General features: G+C 35.1%; 2 protein-coding genes across 13 annotated transcripts in view; one reads left to right on the forward strand and one right to left on the reverse strand.

Moving 5' to 3' along the window:
- Positions 1-1,328: 1,328 nt before the first annotated feature.
- Positions 1,329-15,313, forward strand: LOC125676981 (uncharacterized). Its single transcript, XM_048914876.2, has 7 exons — positions 1,329-1,447; positions 5,068-5,429; positions 6,582-6,663; positions 8,381-8,526; positions 9,598-9,738; positions 11,339-11,512; positions 12,109-15,313. The coding sequence occupies exons 2-7, from the start codon at positions 5,114-5,116 to the stop codon at positions 12,558-12,560; spliced, it is 1,311 nt and encodes a 436-aa protein (XP_048770833.2). The 5' UTR covers positions 1,329-1,447; positions 5,068-5,113; the 3' UTR covers positions 12,561-15,313.
- Positions 15,169-20,129, reverse strand: part of LOC125676982 (transcription initiation protein SPT3 homolog) — a 97,065-nt gene continuing 92,104 nt past the window's right edge. For 11 of the 12 annotated variants that reach the window (XM_056160558.1, XM_056160562.1, XM_056160559.1 and 8 more), the window contains 2 exons: positions 19,953-20,060; positions 15,169-15,541 (listed from right to left, as the gene is read on the reverse strand). In XM_056160558.1, coding sequence (XP_056016533.1) covers positions 15,494-15,541; positions 19,953-20,060 — 156 coding nt within the window. In that variant the 3' untranslated portion in view covers positions 15,169-15,493. Of the gene's footprint in view, positions 15,542-19,952; positions 20,061-20,129 lie in introns of those variants that run through there. The other variant, XR_008801973.1, reaches the window with a different exon arrangement.

Raw genomic sequence — 20,129 nt, forward strand, 5'->3', positions numbered from 1 at the left:
TATTTTAACATGATTATAAAAGACCATGACACAAAAATAGTGTCTCCGTTTAAGGAGTAGTTTTCTAGCCACATGAAATACACACCCTAATACTTTGTTTCCATTGATGTTTTCAATATTCTGGCAGCATAATTTCGTATCAGAAATACGTATTGATAGTGAAACTAACGCAGTATCACCTTTCAAAAATGCGTGATCTTGTGTAACGTACATTTCAAGTGTTAATTTACTTGCGATATGGTACTAATGGTACTAATGTTTGTCATTGTGTAAAATTGAAACGCAAGACAATTATAGGCAGATAATTATATTTTTCTTTTCTGCAATTGTTTAGCAATATGAAAAAGTACAGAGGGACAGTTCTGGAATTCTTTATTTTTCCCCCAGCAAGTAGATTTGTGATTTGCACACATTAACTGAGAATGGGTGCATGTACATTGCACTTGAAGTTGTGCAAGTGTTCTTATAAGAATGCTTATATCGGATATAGTCCCTTTAAAAACACCTTCATATTTTTCACGTGCCTTCTCTCGAGTTCCATCTCCCTTTGATTTTTGTTTTCGAATTTCCCATTAGGACCACATCCTCGAGATGATCTACCACCAATCCCTTTCGCCTTTATTGATCTCTACGTTAAGCCCCCCCCCCACCCCCCCCCCCCCCCCACCACCACCACCGCCACCATTGTTGCACTTCCCTGAGCAATTTCTTTGATTCACTATTCTCCCTTTTTTTCTCTATAGACTCAGAGGCGGATTTAAGGGGGCGCAGACCCCCCCCCCCCCTCCCCCTAAAATTTTCAAATTTAAGATAAATTGTGGTCTCTTATTTTATAGAAAAATGAAAACGATAAAAGAAGCAATAATTTCTTCCACTCTCGGAGGAATAAATGTCAAAATCTTTTGATATATTAAATTACTTTCATTGAGAGAACTTACATTTTTTCCAATAACCCTTAAAATTTGCGTCATTTTAATAATTTCATCTCTTTAAAATGTTTTAAAATGAAAATAGTAAAAATGACTATACATCCAATATTAATATCTCTCTCTCCGGCCTCCCTACTTTCTTCCATTTGCTACTTTCCACACCCGCCCTAGGCCCCTATCACCCTCCACCCCCATCCCCACCCCCTTAGATATCTTACCCCATCCATCCCCAAAGAATAGGATAAAAAGTTCATGTGCGAGAAAGTAACACTAGATCTACTGAAGTATGAAAACGTTTAAAAATAATTTTCTGCATCAAATGCCGGCTTTCGTAGCTTAGGAAAGTCACGAAAATTATTAATATAATATTCCCGGAATTTTAAAATATGATCGTGCAAATTTAACATTTAGAATTATATTCCGAATTTCCTTCGAGGAACGGGAGCTAGCTGAGGAATGGTAGGACTTTTGTGAATAGTCTTGACACTTATTATTCAAATGGAAATGTAATACTGCAAGTAAGTATTTACAAATTGTTTTAATGACTTTAAGAGATGATTATGAAGACTGAGATAGTCTCTATATTGGCAATAAAAGAATTAAAAGGGGTCATTATCTGGGGGTGATCTTTCTTTGCTGACAAAACTAAAATTCTGGTGTCATATTTTTCAGTACCTTAAAAGTAAGCACAAGCGTTTATTAAATTGATTAAACATGAGCATTAGCATATATTGCAGAACACTAAAAGTATCAACATTTTGAGTCTGATACTTTCATAGGCACCTTCCCTTGGTACCCTCTGTGTTTGTGACAACATTTTATAATATTGTTTTTATTTTACTTCCCATATAGCACACTTATTGTACAGCACATTTCCAATCAGTATTGTGATGAGAATTCAATACCTATGTCAATGTAGAAACCCTTAACATGCTTATATGGTACACATATGTAAATTACATCATGTAGTTATAATGTTTAATTGTTAATTTGTATATTCCCCCTGAGGGCCCTTGATTGGTGAATAAATATATTGGAATATATAAATAATTCTGCTATTTCTGGTGACCCTTTTTTGTAATTTAAAGTCCAGCTATCAACATAAACCTTGTTTTTGGCAGAACACCAAACATTGCAACAATAATTAAGATGAGGAAAGACAACAGTACTGTGTTAACTAATGAATTATGAATCATAAAAGATGACTGTGCAGTCAGTGGTCAATATGATATCATGCATAACATATATCCTGTGAGTGTGGTGTATCACATGCAGATGTGTAGAAACATTTGATTGTCGCAGACATTTAGGATAATGATGCAAAAAAGATGACTTCATGAGATCTATAGTGACATCACATGTACTCCATCGTGATGTGATTGACACACTGAATGACTATTTAAACGTAACAAAAAATACTTAAAACGTCTAGTATAATTCAATCTATATCATTATTGGAAAAATTCATTTAGAGATTTTTTTTTTTTTTTTTTTTTGAAATGTTATTTAAAAACAATTGTTGATTTGAACAATAGATATATGTGATCCAAAGAACTCAAATTTTAGTCTCTCTTGACTACTTGACAGGAAGGTCTTAGTGTCTTTTAGAAATTTAAATCAACGAATACCAGTGCTCATGTTTTAGCTGAGAGATTTTTTTGTCATAATATAGTATGTGTTCTTCACTTTGATTATTTTGGCTAATTTTCTCTTAATATACCTATGTACATGTGCTACCTCTATATTGCTTGCTAAAAGTAGTTGCAAGTGATTTATCATTATTAATGAAAGTGCCCAAAGGGATAATTGAGTATTTTGATTTTACACCATATGTTGGATAAATAATAGATGTGTTAATACTACATTACTTATTTCAATATGAATGTTTAGTCACAGGAATCTAAAAAATATTCATACAGTGTCCCTACAGTTATGTCTAAGAATCACATTAGAGAAAAATTAACATAGGAAAATAGGTTGCGGTAACTCGGTGACTAAAGCTAAAGGCAATTAGATATGAAAGGAATATATACAAATAATTTCATTCATGTTTTAAAAGGAAATCAGCCATTAAGATTATGAGATTTGATACACAATCACCAAGGACAGCGCATTCATTTGTGTGTACATGTCTTCGTGCTAAAAAAGATTGAATTCTACGTTGTGCAAGTTACACAAATCTCCCATAATCATGATAATAGAAAATAATTATCTCGTGACAAGCAAGCTAGGTTTTTATTTTCAAAATGAATCTCAGGTGTTTACCGTGTTATTTTCTGGTGTATTTGATATAAATGTGCACCATGGGTTTTAACATGAAGCGCAGTTTGATGCTTGCAAAACACAGCGGAAAAATCATGAACCTTGAATCAATATTTCCGATTAATTTTTCTATATTATCGTAAACCCATATTAACTGTTAAAAATAAGGTATATTTACATACCACATCTCTCTAATAATGCTAGGTATGATGTAGGTACTGGCATATAGTGTCTGAAAGAGCAATATACCGGTACCTCCTCTCTCATTAAAACAAGTAAAAATGGGGGACTCTTTTGATTACTGTGATTCTGTAAACAATTGGTAAAGCTGCTGCATATTGGTCAATTTTTTGCCAATCACAAAACCTGAAATCAAATACAGTCAAACTTCATTATTTTTAACTCGATAGGGACCAACATTTTTTTTTTAGATATCCAAGAGTTTGAGATATGGAGGTTAAAATACTTAAATAAACTATAGTTGACGCAACTCACTTCGACATATCCATGGCTTTCGAATTATCGATGCTCGAGATACTGAAGTTCAACTGTATGTCCTAATTTAAGATCTGTGTTTAGAATTTGATGTGTGTAGTTTGAGTAATTCTTATTGGTGACACTAGTACTACCATTTGATCACACCCATTGGCTTCCAAAGATTGATTGTAATTGTTGAACCTCCCACTCGAGAATTTTTCACTCATGTGGAGATATGTCACCATTGCAGGTTGCAAAATTTAGGCCTTATGCTCGGCACTTATGGTCTTCCAAAGAATCATATTGTAAACTGTTGATCTACAAACAGGGGACCTCCAGGTTTTGTTATGTCAGTTTGTGTTCAGTATGTAACACGGGACCTCCAGGTTTTGTTATGTCAGTGTGTATTCAGTATGTAACACGGGACCTCCAGGTTTTGTTATGTCAGTTTGTGTTCAGTATGTAACGCGGGACCTCCAGGTTTTGTTATGTCAGTGTGTATTCAGTATGTAACACGGGACCTCCAGGTTTTGTTATGTCAGTTTGTGTTCAGTATGTAACACGGGACCTCCAGGTTTTGTTATGTCAGTGTGTGTTCAGTATGTAACGCGGGACCTCCAGGTTTTGTTATGTCAGTTTGTGTTCAGTATGTAACGCGGGACCTCCAGGTTTTGTTATGTCAGTTTGTGTTCAGTATGTAATGCGGGACCTCCAGGTTTTGTTATGTCAGTTTGTGTTCAGTAGGGTGAGATGTCATCAGCTGTGTAGATAATTATTCACTTCCGTATATGTACCCCAAATATCATTATTCATCTAAATAAATATCACATGAAAATGTTACATAACTATTGAATCTATATTGATCAATCTATTTTTTTTTAATATAAGTTTAGCTGTATTCATGTGTATTCAGCTGCGGAATATATGATGAACTGGTACATAGAAAATGATATGCTCTGTTGATAAAGGGTTTGACATTCAAATAGGAAAGCATCAAAATATTTTAAAATTTAATACCACATGACCAAGTACTTCCACCACATGTATGTATGTGTATAGTCCTTTGGTACCAGGAGTTGGAGGTTAATGAGGTCAAACGTTTGCTTTTTATGGGGGATGAACAACAGATGTTGCTTATCAGTGGACACTGGCGTGTACATTAACACTGTGATTTAATCGTAAGAAACAGCTGAAATCAATAACGTCACATATTTTTACATATACTCTCACCTTGACTCGGTGTTGCAAATCTATAGTATTTGCATTTAGATTATGTCCATATTGCATTATGTACGAATATTGATATGATTGATGATGGGAGTTTTATTTGCTGCAGTCATTATCATTATATATATTGTGACAATCGTCTGTGCTATAAAGTGCTTTAACAAACCACCAGGTGCTGAAACTAACCTGGAGGAGGACATGTATGCGTCTGACTGCTGATGGCAGAACATGAAGTCAAGAGCCCAGGCGAGGGAAAAGCCATGTTCATTCCTGTAGGTCGGAACCTTCCACGACCCACCATCTTGCCAACGACTTGTGGATTTCGTCGGCTGTACATCCACGTTTGTTTCTTTGCCGTTGTTATCATTGTGATATTGATTCTCAGAGCCATATCCAATGTGCGAGTAGTTTTTGTGCAATATCACTCAAACTCGGATACGGATGGGGAGCTGGTTGTTCTTCCGGAGAAGTTCGCCTTTCCTAGAGGGGCATATTGCCTAGATGGCTCCTCTCCGGGTTATTACATCAGATATGGTAAGAAGTAAATACTCTTGATAATTAGTACCTGTATTGCTATCAACAGAAAGAAATATATAGAAATTGCTTATTATATAGAGAGCAAGAGATTTGATCAGTGAAAACAAACAGTCATTCAAACTCTACAAATTGTAATGATAGCTTCATTTATTCCTAAAAATGAAAATTATTTCTTAAATATACAGTGAAACCAGTCCAAACTGACATTCTCAGGTAGATGAGTGTTTTGTTAGGGTAGACAGGATATCAGGTTGCAGTGTAAAGAACACTGAAAAGTAGATAATTTGGAAAAATATAGAGTCAAAATTCACAGTAAAACAGAATACACAGGTGTTAAATTTGACAGGTGTAACTGTAAGATATATAATTGCAATACGATACATTGTGATATATTTTATCATGTTTACACTAAAAAAAATTATGCATTTTGATGAGTTATGGATCTTAGACATTTCAATTTTCACCAACACATTAATACATGTACATGCACGTAATATATCAGTGATTTTTCTACATTTTTTACAAGGGTCCTGTGGCTTTCGAATTGGGAAAAATTGTTGACATTTCAGTCAAATTGGGAAAAATCAATTTTATCATAAATAAGTTTTAAAATTATATCAAACATTATATTATCTTTAATTTACACATCTAATTTTCTTTAACCTTCTAAAATGTTCAACTATATTCTATCCAAATCATCATTCCCATAACTCTTTGTTAAGTCTTATGTATATAAATCACATCGAATGTTTATTTTTTTCAAATATATTTTCCTTTCATAATTTTATTATTGGGAAAAATGCAAGCTATTAAATTGGGAAAAAATTGACAAATTTTAGGAGGGGAAAGGGCCAAAGTTCGGATCTAAAATGGGCCTTACAAAATCACTGTATATGATAAAACATGTGAATGTTAAATCTATTAGTACCTGATCAAAATGATGAGAAATTATAACTGACATGCTGCGGTTATTATTATACATGTACTTATCATGTAAAATGTACGGTAATATGATTTTGAAAATTAGTTGCACCAATTTTCAACCTATATATGTTTTATTTAAGCTGCAAAAATAGCAGAACTATTAAATATATATGCACCAATGATATGTACCAATGTATATTATCAGAAATTTATTGCTATTTTTAGGGAAGAGCCCAAACTTAAACAAGTGGATCATTCACCTTCCGGGCGGTGCCTGGTGTACATCTATAGAGGAATGCTACAGCAGGTAAATGTCTATTGTTACCAATTCTTACAACAGATAGGTCTGTGTTGTGTGAGAACAGAATGTTGTAACAAGTAGGACTGTGTTGTGTGAGAACAGAATGTTGTAACAAGTAGGTCTGTGTCTGTTGTATGAGAACAGAATGTTGTAACAAGTGTTGTGTGAGAACAGAATGTTGTAACAAGTAGGACTGTGTTGTGTGAGAACAAAATGTTGTAACAAGTAGGACTGTGTCTGTTGTGTGAGAACAGAATGTTGTAACAAGTAGGACTGTGTTGTGTGAGAACAGAATGTTGTAACATGTAGGACTGTGTTGTGTGAGAACAGAATGTTGTAACATGTAGGACTGTGTTGTGTGAGAACAGAATGTTGTAACAAGTAGGACTGTGTTGTGTGAGAACAAAATGTTGTAACAAGTAGGACTGTGTCTGTTGTGTGAGAACAGAATGTTGTAACAAGTAGGACTGTGTTGTGTGAGAACAGAATGTTGTAACAAGTAGGACTGTGTTGTATGAGAACAGAATGTTGTAACATGTAGGACTGTGTTGTGTGAGAACAGAATGTTGTAACAAGTAGGACTGTGTTCGTTGTGTGAGAACAGAATGTTGTAACAAGTAGGACTGTGTCTGTTGTGTGAGAACAGAATGTTGTAACAAGTAGGACTGTGTTGTGTGAGAACAGAATGTTGTAACAAGTAGGACTGTGTTTATTGTGTGAGAACAAAATGTTGTAACAAGTAGGACTGTGTCTGTTGTGTGAGAACAGAATGTTGTAACAAGTAGGACTGTGTCTGTTGTGTAAGAACAGAATGTTGTAACAAGTAGAACTGTGTCTGTTGTGTGAGAACAGAATGTTGTAACAAGTAGGACTGTGTTGTGTGAGAACAAAATGTTGTAACAAGTAGGACTGTGTTGTGTGAGAACAGAATGTTGTAACAAGTAGGACTGTGTCTGTTGTGTGAGAACAGAATGTTGTAACAAGTAGGACTGTGTTGTGTGAGAACAGAACGTTGTAACAAGTAGGACTGTGTTGTGTGAGAACAGAATGTTGTAACAAGTAGGACTGTGTCTGTTGTGTGAGAACAGAATGTTGTAACAAGTAGGACTGTGTTGTGTGAGAACAGAATGTTGTAACAAGTAGGACTGTGTTGTGTGAGAACACAATGTTGTAACAAGTAGGACTGTGTCTGTTGTGTGAGAACAGAATGTTATAACAAGTAGGGCTGTGTTGTATGAGAACAGAATGTTGTAACAAGTAGGACTGTGTCTGTTGTGTGAGAACAGAATGTTGTAACAAGTAGGACTGTGTTGTGTGAGAACAGAACATTGTAACAAGTAGGACTGTGTCTGTTGTGTGAGAACAGAATGTTGTAACAAGTAGGACTGTGTCTGTTGTGTGAGAACAGAATGTTGTAACAAGTAGGACTGTGTTGTGTGAGAACAAAATGTTGTAACAAGTAGGACTGTGTCTGTTGTGTAAGAACAGAATGTTGTAACAAGTAGGACTGTGTTGTGTGAGAACAGAATGTTGTAACAAGTAGGACTGTGTCTGTTGTGTGAGACATTCTCAACCTTTTCTTCAAAAATTTTGATCCGTTTATTCACTAATTGTGGGATACATCTATGTGTGCTGTTGGGTGTTGTGACCCATTGGCGTCTTGTTTTATTGAAAAAATATTTGTATAGATACAGATTAAATTCATTGTGTATTATGTTAACAGGAGTTTCACGGAGCTGGGCTCCAGTGTGGAGGCTCCAATGTTCCGAGCTTTCAATGGAATTCTCTCCCCGAGCGAGTCGGAAAACCCTAAGTTTCACATGTGGAATATGGTGGATTTTCTGTACTGTGATGGGGGCTCATTTCTAGGTATGTACATCATGTCCAAGCAGTGCATTCAGAAATCTCAGTCTCGAAGTGTACATTTCTTTTTCAATAAAACGCAAGGTCAAAATGGCGTTAAACCTGTGTAGTGTGATACTGTGCTATAGAGCTGCTCTTATTAAAAGGAGTAGGATGGGGGGGGGGGGGGGGGGGGATCTGTCTGTCAATGGGTTGTTTCAGAATGATATATGAAATATAATGATATTTAGTGATGAAACCAGTGTACTCAAAAATCAGATCTTTTGATATGCTCAGTCATATTTCTAGTTATGTAGTGCAGTGAGTGGGCAGATCTAAGAATCCGATTTTAATTACTAACAAGATAACAACCTGAATGAGCAGGTGAAAGTATCTGATTTTAATAAAGCTGTATTGAAAATTCGTGTGAAGACTCTTTGAGGATGACACTTCTTGTTTTTGAAATACCAAGGTTTAGGTCACCATTTTACATATAGCAAGAAATGGTTTCATATTTAAACTTTAGCAATGCATAATGATATACCGTGGTTTTGAGTGGAATGTGTGGTTACTATGATATACATGTTATGATGTAGAACAGTACAGAAATGAAATTTCACACTAAGAATCTTCCATAACATATGGATGACCAATGGTCCAATGGTCAATGTGACATATGGCAAGAAATGGTTTCCTGTTGTTACATGTATCTCGTGTATATGAGCTTTAGCATTGAAATTTCATCTGAAGAATCTCCATAACTTAAGAATGTCATGACCATTATTATGGGGGTAAAAAGGTCAAATGTCAAGGTCACCAGGTTACAATTCATAAGAAATGGTGTCTAGATTATATCTTAAACACTGTTAAAGCTTTTAGCGGTAAAAATTTACATATTGTTAAGATCAGAGGCAATTTAAGGGTCATATTCTTTACCGTATTTTAAACTTCACAGCAAATATTCCCACATTCACTCTTTACCGTATTTTACGCTTCTCAGCAGACAAAGATTCCCACATTCATTTTTCAGCGTATTTTACACTTCTCAGTGGACAAAGATTCCCACATTCATTCTTTACCGTATTTTACACTTCTCAGGAAACAGGAGTAACATCATCAGCCACAAATCAAAGAGGCTGTACCTGACTGGTTTCCAGGTGTTCAATGCTCTGATAGACTACTTAGTAGAACACACAGAACTTAGAAATGCCGACCAAGTCATCCTCATTGGCTCCTCAGGTAATGATCAACAATTCTGGTACCCAGCACCAGTAGTGTGGAAGCACAAAGTGATGTTTGAATAAAGCATTAGTTACGTTGATAGAATGCAGATCTGTTCACAACTACCAATGTTTAAAATACTTTTCAGTTTTACACTTGTGAGTGGTGATGTATTTCACAATCAGGTCTGTGGTGGGGCCACAATAGGGGATCAAAATTTACATGCTGATATCTAGAAAAAATCTTTAAAAATCTTCTTTGCAAGAACCACTGGGCCAGCTAGGAAAGTTCGAATTTACATGAAAGCTTCCTGACATAGAGTAGATCCAAGTTTGCGCAATTCATGGTCCCCCATGGGTAGGATGGGACACCAATAGGAAATTGAAGTGTTGTATACTGATATGTAGGAAAAATCTTTTTAAAAATATCTCTTGAACTATTTAAGCTAGGGTTTTCATATTTTGTATATATATTTTTTCTGAAAGACCTTTCATGTAATGCAATGGTGAGTGATCTCTTGACCTTGAAGTTTTACCTATACTTTTAATGAAAATCTGACTTATACTAAATGTCCTGAACTATATAACTAAAGGTAGATCTTTCATATCTTGTATATATATATTTCTTTTTTCAAGACCCTTCATTACATATTATGATCTTTGACCTTGAACTCGGAGTTTGACTTAATTTTAAGAAAACATAATTCATTAAATATATTCGGAACTATTTAGGTCAGTGCTTTCATATTTAGAATATAGATTCTTTATGGCAAGACCTTGTACACAATGGTGGTTGATCTTCTGACCTTGGAGTTTGACCTACGTTTTAAGAAAACCCCTGACCTATTTGATATCTTCTGAACTATTTATGGTAGCACTTTCATATTTTGTATATAGGTTCTTTATGGCAAGACCTTTTTATTTCTTGAAGCTTGACCTTAAAGTTAGACACACTTTTTAAATCTCTGACCTAGTCAGTATCTCCTGAACTATTTAAGGTAGAGCTTTTATATTTTGCATATATATTATTTATGTCAAGAACTTGATATACTTCATTGTTTGATCTTATGACATTGACCTGAAAGTTTGACCTACTTGTAATAAAAAAATCTTACTGTTTAATATCTCTTGAACTATTTAAGATAGAGTACGAGAATAATTTTATAAAAGTTTTATAACCTTCACCTTTAAGTATGGGTATGATTTAGAGCACGGAGTTAAAGTTTGAGTATGAAATGTGCTCAAAAAAGTTTTATAACCTCCAGGCCAGAACAGCAAGATCATGTTAGTCATATTGGTGTTGAGGCATCATTCTGTGTAATATGAATTCATTTTCAATTATGTTGTAATCCTTTGGGGCTAGGTTTGGGGACACAATATGGGGTCAAAATTTTTTCTGGGATTAAAAATTCATTAAAAAAAATCTTTTAAAATTCACAACAGCTGAACAATGGCATGGCCAAAATTACTCAGGCGAGTGGTGTGACCCATGTTTTAAAAAATGCTACTCTTTCACCTTATAAGTTCAAAAATTTCTTTTTCAACTTTTAAAACTTGTACTAACTAAATATGTACCATTGTACTATCTGAATTTGTACTACGTACTGTACTTAAATTAGCTGGTGGAGTTGGAGCCACAATAAATGCAGACTACTTACGAATGCGACTGACTGGGGTAAACTCACTCCACCTGGTGGTGGATGGGGCCATGTTCGTGGACAACCCAGATCAGACCAGGCAGCATGTGATGAGAAACATCTTCAAGAATACTTTCTACCTCCATAACATGCAAGGTATATAGTCATCAATAAAAAATTACCTTTACTCGCAAATCTTTCCCCTTTTCGTATGTAAATTGTGTGAACATTATTATTTTAGAAACAGACCCAAGAAATGAAATATGAAGAAATTAGAACATTTTTATACAGCTATATTTCAATATTTAAGCAAATTTCATGGATTTATGGCACACAGAAATTACAATAACTCAAAAAATATAGCCAATATAAAAATTCTTATTAAACATAACTGTTCTCCAATATATGCAATACTCTCTAATATGTGCAAAACTGGAAACCAACTTTTATTCTCGATGACTTTACCAATGATGAACTAGTTCAGAGCAACTCATTTTTGCGACCTAGAAAATCTTAAAATACAAGAGACATTAAAGGGGCATGGACACAATTTGAGATGAAAATTTTCTAATTTTATTTTTCCAGTTTTAATGTTTAGAATGCTTAACTAAAGTATATCTAATGGTCAGCAAAAATTTGAATGTCAGTTGCCGAGGTACATGGGAGATGCAGAGCTCACAATTCTTTGTTATGTTGTTTTCACAAAAATTAAGCCTCCATGTTAATATTTAACTAATTTCCTTCGACAACAGGTGCTGAGAGTATTCAGGAATGTACCCAGAAGCTGCCAGGCAGTGACCAGTGGCAGTGCCTCCAGCCCACCTACTTCTACAAACACCTATTTACACCCGTCTTCTTCCTCAATTCTCTCCACGACACATGGTACAGCAAAAATGCAATAGGAGTTACCTGCCCTTTTTCCACCTGCAGCCAGGCCGACATTAGCATTCTGAATCAGCACAGAAGTTACCTCCTTTCTTGCATTTCCCCGATGCTGCAGTCGGTGCAGGATGGGATTTATCTGACTTCCTGTCCGGTTCATACCATGACCATGAATAAACGGTTCTCGTCGCAGTTGAGTGAAGGTGGCATCTCGCCTCAAACAGCTCTAATTAAGTGGTATTTCCACCAAGTACCGAATTACACTTTTGTTGAGAATATAGGTTTTAGAGAAGCTACTGCAGTTTGCAAGTTAGGAAGCTGATATTCACATTTGCGAGGATATACGATTGGTTTCTGAATGTTGTTTTTTTTCAATTAGAAGTGATCAGCTTGTACTGTTTGCCTTTCAGGTTTTTTTTTGGAAGTTTATAGAAAAATAACTTGATCTGTGTTTTATTAGCAATATCAGCTGCTTAATATCTTGAATTTCCGGATGATTTTACTGTTATAGAAGTTGGTGCAGGACATGTTAACCAAAAAGAGAACAATTTATGCCAAGGAACAGAAGACATTTGGATCTATTTTGATCACCTGAAGCTACTTAACAAACTGAATACAGACTACATGATTTCATCATGACAATTTGAATAGGTTTCCTTTGTAACACTTATTATTTTGCCTTAACTTTCTACTCTCTCCTAGCTGTTTTGAAAATGGAAAGTGTTCAGTTGTTAAAAACGGGAGTATTCATGCTCGAGTAGCTCAGAAGGGATGTTTTAATTTCTAAGAACAAAGAATATCAGGAGTAAGTCCTTGGTTAAGAAATTTTTATCATATTGATATTGAACCACCTAACTAGCATTTTAATATTGTGGATGTCTGCTTTTATAGTGATTAAACTACAATGCAGAGCCTATTACAAGGCATCTACTGTTGACAATCTACATGTACCATACTAGTGTAGATCAAATATGAAGACATTGGATCCGATCTTTCAATTTTTATTGATGTGTAAATTAAAAGAGTTGAAATCCTTCAAATTTCATCTAGGTAATTGCATCTCTTCCTTTGCACAAATGTTGTATACCAATCTGCATCTCATTAATTGTTAGAAGCTTGTAAATATTTTATTTCTTTTTGCAAGTATATTTGTATTTGAAATATCCACAAAAATCAGAGTACCTAGAAATACCTGGCTCAGTTTACAATCATCTCAATTATTGTCAGAATATTTGTTTTATATAATATTATGTTGTTCCCACTTTCCCAAACTCCATCACTTAATAATTTTTAGCTCACCTGAGCCAAAGGTGCAAATGAGCTTTTCTGATGAAATTTGTTTGTTGACAGGCAAGAAATGAACATATTTTTAAAGAATGTATTGAGGATATGGAAAAACGCTCAGGTGTTATTTCAGGTTTGTTTAACCCTGGCTATCCACAATGGACGTGCAAAGTTTACACGGATATGTATTATAAAAATGATTTTAAGATAGGATCTGGTTTTAATCAAATAGTTGCCTTTTGGAGTCAGGAGGTGTTAAAAATGGACATATTTGTTCAACCACGGATCCTAGCTGTGACTTACAGAAAAGGATACAAAAACATTAATGGCTAAATATTGGAAACTGCTGCTCAGGTGAGCGATGTGGCCCATGGGCTTCTTGTGTAATTCGATAGTACAGGGAGCTAAATTGTGATTTTTAAAAAAAAATTTGAAATTGTATTTCACAAGTGCTTTGATTACAACAAACGTTTCCCCAAAGTGATATTGTGCCAAATCTTGTTCATAAGGTAGACTGATTTGTGAACATTTGTGCTTTATCTGATGAAATCCATCAGCAGACACACAATGACTGCAGTATTAATGTGTAAATATATTGTGTAATGTGTATATACATGTTTTCTTTATTGAATTGCATATATAAATGTGGATGCCTCTACCACATATTACTACAAAAACAGTGCCATTACAAGATAATATACAGGAAGTAACCAGGCTATGGTAAAAGAATAAGTGCCATTATCTGCAACAGTTGAATAAACCTTCAATCATATACACACTAATACTCATTGTATTTAATCCATCAGGTTTACGATTCGTTGGACATTTTAATCCTGGAGCAGGTGCAAATCCGTATTATTATTATATAGTTTGTAGACAATTCTCAAGCCAACAGGTTTAGTTTACATGTTGCAACAGCTTTTAAGATTTCATTTCATTGTCAAGTGATCAAATTATTATTTGTGTATGCAAGAGAAGTCAACAGATGTTAAGATTGACTCGTCATGTCTAGTATTATTATCATTTTTGTTATTTGTCATACACGTGTTACCCCCATTATGTACCAGAAAGTTGATAAACTCATGTACCATTTGACTCTGTACACACATAGATCATCTCAGTACACTTATTGTGTTTAGTAGGGTGTTCTACTATATGAGATTCCCACTGTAGACCCCTCCTCTCTGATTACAAATATTTAACACAGGTTTAAATGAACAATTGTCTTTTAAGTGGACTGCTATGCTTTTCCCCCAGAATATTTGATTTCCCATTTGTTTTCTGTAGAATGAAGCTCGGTCTGGGATATACATGTATTAAGACATTTAAAAGTTTTACATCTCATGACAATAACAGTACAAGTATCTGTATTGGATGGATGAAAAGTCAACAAAAAACCAATGTATCTAAGTATTGCATGTACACTGTACTTCAGTTAATTTACTTATAATTTTTGCCTAATTTTAACTATGTGTGTAAATGAACAAAAATATTGTAACCCAAAGAATTTTGACTTGCTTTCATTTCCTGGTACACAAGATTTTTTTATTAGAACATTACCTTGTTTTTGCAATTCTTTATACATAGACCAATATCTTCACAAATCACAATATTTGTAGCCTTATTAACAAATGTTGCACATGACATTTTAGTTGCTCAAAGTTTGTATGCATTTTATTCACAAAACATGTAATAACAGTTCAGTTATTTATATCAAAGACAAGTATTATTTGTAGTGATTTGAAATGCACATTGAAATCGTGAAGTGGAATAAATTTGACATTTGCCAATTTTCATGAATTGTTTCTTTGTTTGAGGGTATCTTTCATGCTTTGTTGCATAAAACAAGAAATGACTTAAAGCATCAAGTCTGTAATACTGAAATCCATTTCTTTGATAGAAGGACAACTGTCCATTGATTTCAATTTCACAACAAATGTCGTCCAATTCACCAAAAATGCACATGGGATATCATAAACACAGAAGTCTCGAGTGTGGAAGAACCATGGGATTTGTGTTCTGAAAGATAGAAGATAAAACAAGATTAACTCCAAATGGCCTTGTAGATTGACATGTGATGTCTATTTGCTCTACTGTTAATTTTCTATGGCACAAAACAAGACAGCAAATGGAACTGGGGAGTATTCATATCTCATGATCAGTCATCCAAAAATTACTGTGTTAAACACCACTCTGATTCAATACATAAGTACTCTTACTATTATAAAGGTGCTAGAGTTCCTTATTGACAATGTATTCATAGTCTTTGGTGATAAAAGTCTTCCAACAGTCTGTGGAATTCCCATGGACATGGATTTTGCTCCATTATTTGCTTACCTGTTTTTGTATTCTTATGAGGCAAGTTATTCAAAAGCTAGCTGCAATAATGTAGCCCTCCCTGATTTTTTTTAAAAATTCTGACGCATGAAAATAATTTTTAAAAACAAGTCTGAGCTACATTATTGCAGCTATTCAAAAGCTACATGAAAAGAAAAAAAATCTCTTGGTGTGACCTTCAACTTGACATTTAGATGCATCACCAAATCTCTGGGGGCAATCTAATTATGTTGATTTAATGTATACCAGTTAACTTGAAGTAAAAGACACCACAGTCTTAAATATCTACTTCATATTTGGATATTTTATTGAATATGGACATTAATTGCAAATTAACAACTTTATGACGAACAAAATGAATACAGCTCCATCATCAACTTCTCATATCTGTGTAGCAATAATTCATCACCAGCATGTGGTGTGTATATCTCTGTACATGTACAACTGATTTGATACACAAGAGCTTGTTCTGCATATGATCAATTTTTAAACCAAGAAAGGCAACTGGCAAATAAGTTGGTGTTACAGAGATTTCAACAGTCTCATTCAAAGTAAGCATTATTGCAAATTCTATGGTTGTGATCTAATTTGCAAATACAACCTGTCATTAGGTCAAATCCTGACTGATATGTATGATACCAATTCTACTTAAAGACCCAATTTTAAGTTAACACCCCCAAATTGTAAGCCGCCTGTCAATCAAACATTTAACAATAGATCACAGGTGGATTGACATCTGCAGAAACTGGTCTGGAGGGACCCAGATAGGTGTTTTGATAACAATAACAGCCAGTACCTACAGGCATTTTTTGGATCTTGAGGAAGCCCTGTATTCTAGAGTTTTGATAGCATTGGTCTGTCCAGAACTGTGATTTCCAATTGTTTTTAAAAAGACCCCTGAACAATGCAATTTTAATATAATTGTATTTCCCTCTCTATATACATATATATATAAACCACACAATCAGAAATCAAACAATATTTTGCACATTAATTTCTAAAACTTGTAACTTATAGGTGAAATAATTTATGTCATCAATTTACATGTATGATACTTCTATATTTATAACAGAAATTATTCATTGAGTCAAAGACTGAGAGTAAGATGGGTGGGTGTAGACTGTGTGTCAGCTACCCTTAGAAAATATAACCATTATTCAAACACTATGACCACAGAAACTCTGCAGATGGCCCTGAGACAGGTCCTGTGTATATCAAAACTATACACCACACCCTGATGTCTTGGCAAGGTAAATTCCAGGTAAATAACAATGACCATAGATGTGCTCCACCCACACCCAGTGATCCGTGAACAAACCATACGGTATTTTTGTTGGGTCTTTAACATACTGATTTTGACTATAGATTACCCTGTTTTCCTGATCAAGATAAGGTCTCATGGTGGGTGTGACCGGTCAACAGGGGATGCTTACTCCTAGACACCCAATCCCACCTCCAGGATTTCCAGTGGTCCATGTTTGCCTTATTCTAAATTTTGTATAATTTTAAGGGATTTATAAAATTAATCAGTTTGATATAACTTTTTCATGATATCAGTTATTTTACCTCTGATTAGATGGAATGTACCACATGGTTATATTTCCAAAGACAATCAATAACAAAAATATAGACAGTATATATACATGTAGTGCTCCTGTCAAGATCTCTGTCATTGAATTCATTTCATGGAATGTGTTGATTTAAATTTATAGAGTAGCTTCCCTTTCAATTTTTCATGATGCAGGTGCTTGATGTTTTACAATTTTAAAAAGCAATCGGTGAGTACAGCTAGGTCAGACTAGGTGTTTTTACTCTTATTTTTGGCATACTGACTAATGGTTGTCTCTGTTCAGTTTCGTATGTCATTGACAAAATGAAAATGTTATTATTGATAGGTTTATTTTATGTCCCTTTGAGAATTTTTCACTAGTGAGGCATCACCTGCAGCTGTAAATGAAGTGTCATAAATTTAGACCTAAATGCATGGTGCTCAGGGCTGTAGCAGTAAGGGTTCTTAATTACCCCCAACATCTACTATGACACAGGACCTCAGATATAAAAATCTCATCCAAAAGACCAGCGACTCTCACACCCTGTAGATACTTACAATATTAGAAGAGAATGGCGCCCTATACACACCCTGTAGATACTTACAATATGAGAAGAGAATGGACCTATACACACTGTAGATACTTTCAATGAGGCGAGAATGGTCCTATACACACCCTGTAGATTATACTTTCAATGAGGTGAGAATGGTCCTATACATACCCTGTAGATACTTACAATGAGAAGAAATTGGCCCTATACACACCCTGTAGATATTTACATGTACAATATGAGAAGAGAATGGTCCTACACACACCCTGTAGATACTTACAGTCCCTGAAACATTCTACTTTACCATTTTTACGTTCGCTCACCGTTCGTTCAGCGTGCGTTCACCGTGCGCTCTCCGTTCACAGTTTTGCATTCAGCGTGCGCTCACCGTTCGTTCACCGTTCACAAAGCATTCAGCATGCGCTCACCGTTCGTTCATCGTTCAGTCTTTTCATTGTCATTTGGAACACCAAAGTGAAAGGACCAATCTTGATAGCAAGGCGAAAATGAAAATTGAACGTGTGCGTAAGAGTGGAAGGATACTTTCTTACTATATCAGAAATTTAATTTTGAAGTACAAAATGTCAGGATTATCCACTGTGAATGCCGAAAGGTTCATTGAGCTTTTGTTAAAAACAATTCTAAATGAGAGACGAATATAAAAGGTTGTCGTTATGAATTTAACCCAAGTACAAAAAAATAAGGCAATTTCAGGTAATGAAAACCTCTTCCCCTGTGGGGGGGGGGGGGGGGGGGGGGGCTGTTTGTTAATTACATGAACACCTGTAAACTCTGGATGTCACTACACATGTAGATTATAGTGTTTTCCTTTTCACATGCATTGTATATATATTATACCCATGCATTAAATGTATCTGTACACGTAATGGTACATGTATACACAATGTACATACGAAATTTGCTTTTGTTTGTGTATGACTGTTGCGTGTATTAATGTACAATTTGCAATAATTTCATGAAATATATACATGTATACTCGGTACTTGTACAAAAATATATTACATTGAATATATCCAGAACTGTAAAATATGCTGTATCACGATTCCGGTTTATTTAATTTTTTATTAATTGATGAAATATACATGTACATGTATTTTATTACTTGATAATGAAATAAGTAAAATCCCAGGGAAAAATCCGAAACATTCCAAGTAAATAGATCATTTTGCGTTCAGCGTTCGTTCCCCATTCACTTTGCGCTCTGCGTTCGCTCACCGTTCACCAAATTGTGTTCACTGTTCGCTCTGCGTTCACCATTCGCTCTGCGTTCACCGCTCAAGTGGGAAAGAAGGACTATACAATGAGAAGAGATTGGCACTATACACACCCTGTAGATACTTACAATATGAGAAGAGCATGACCCTATACACACCCTGTAGATACTTACAATGTGAGATGAGAATGGCCCTATACACACCCTGTAGATACTTACAACATGATAAGACAATGGCCATATACACACCCTGTAGATATTTACAATATGATAAGACAATGGCCATATACACACCCTGTAGATACTTACAATATGATAAGACAATGGCCATATACACACCCTGTAGATACTTACAATATGATAAGACAATGGCCATATACACACCCTGTAGATACTTACAATATGAGAAGAGAATGACCCTATACACACCCTGGACATACTTACAACATGAGAAGAGAATGGGCCTATACACACCCTGTAGATACTTACAATATGAGAAGAGAATGGGCCTATACACACCCTGTAGATACTTACAATATGAGAAGAGAATGGCCCTATACACACCCTGTAGATACTTACAATATGAGAAGAGAATGGGCCTATACACACCCTGTAGATACTTACAATATGAGAAGAGAATGACCCTATACACACCCTGTAGATACTTACAATATGAGAAGAGAATGGGCCTATACACACCCTGTAGATACTTACAATATGAGAAGAGAATGGGCCTATACACACCCTGTAGATACTTACAATATGAGAAGAGAATGGGCCTATACACTGACTGTATCTCCTCATAGCTTCATGGATGTCGTCTGGCTGTATGGCAGAAGAGATCTCCAATGCACTCCCTATTCCACACTGTATAGAGAAAGTTGTTGTTACAGCAAACACTTCGACATTCAAAGTACATAGTCATACAAAATCTTA

This window comes from Ostrea edulis, chromosome 3 (assembly GCF_947568905.1).
Source record: "Ostrea edulis chromosome 3, xbOstEdul1.1, whole genome shotgun sequence".
Classification (NCBI taxonomy): domain Eukaryota; kingdom Metazoa; phylum Mollusca; class Bivalvia; order Ostreida; family Ostreidae; genus Ostrea; species Ostrea edulis.

Coding starts and splice junctions, on each gene's coding strand:
- LOC125676981 (XM_048914876.2), top strand. CDS start 5,114: ATGGCAGAACATGAAGTCAAGAGCCCAGGCGAGGGAAAAGCCATGTTC. Junction 8,527..9,597: donor TGATGGGGGCTCATTTCTAG/GTATGTACATCA, acceptor TACACTTCTCAG/GAAACAGGAGTAACATCATC. Junction 9,739..11,338: donor CATCCTCATTGGCTCCTCAG/GTAATGATCAAC, acceptor TACTTAAATTAG/CTGGTGGAGTTGGAGCCACA.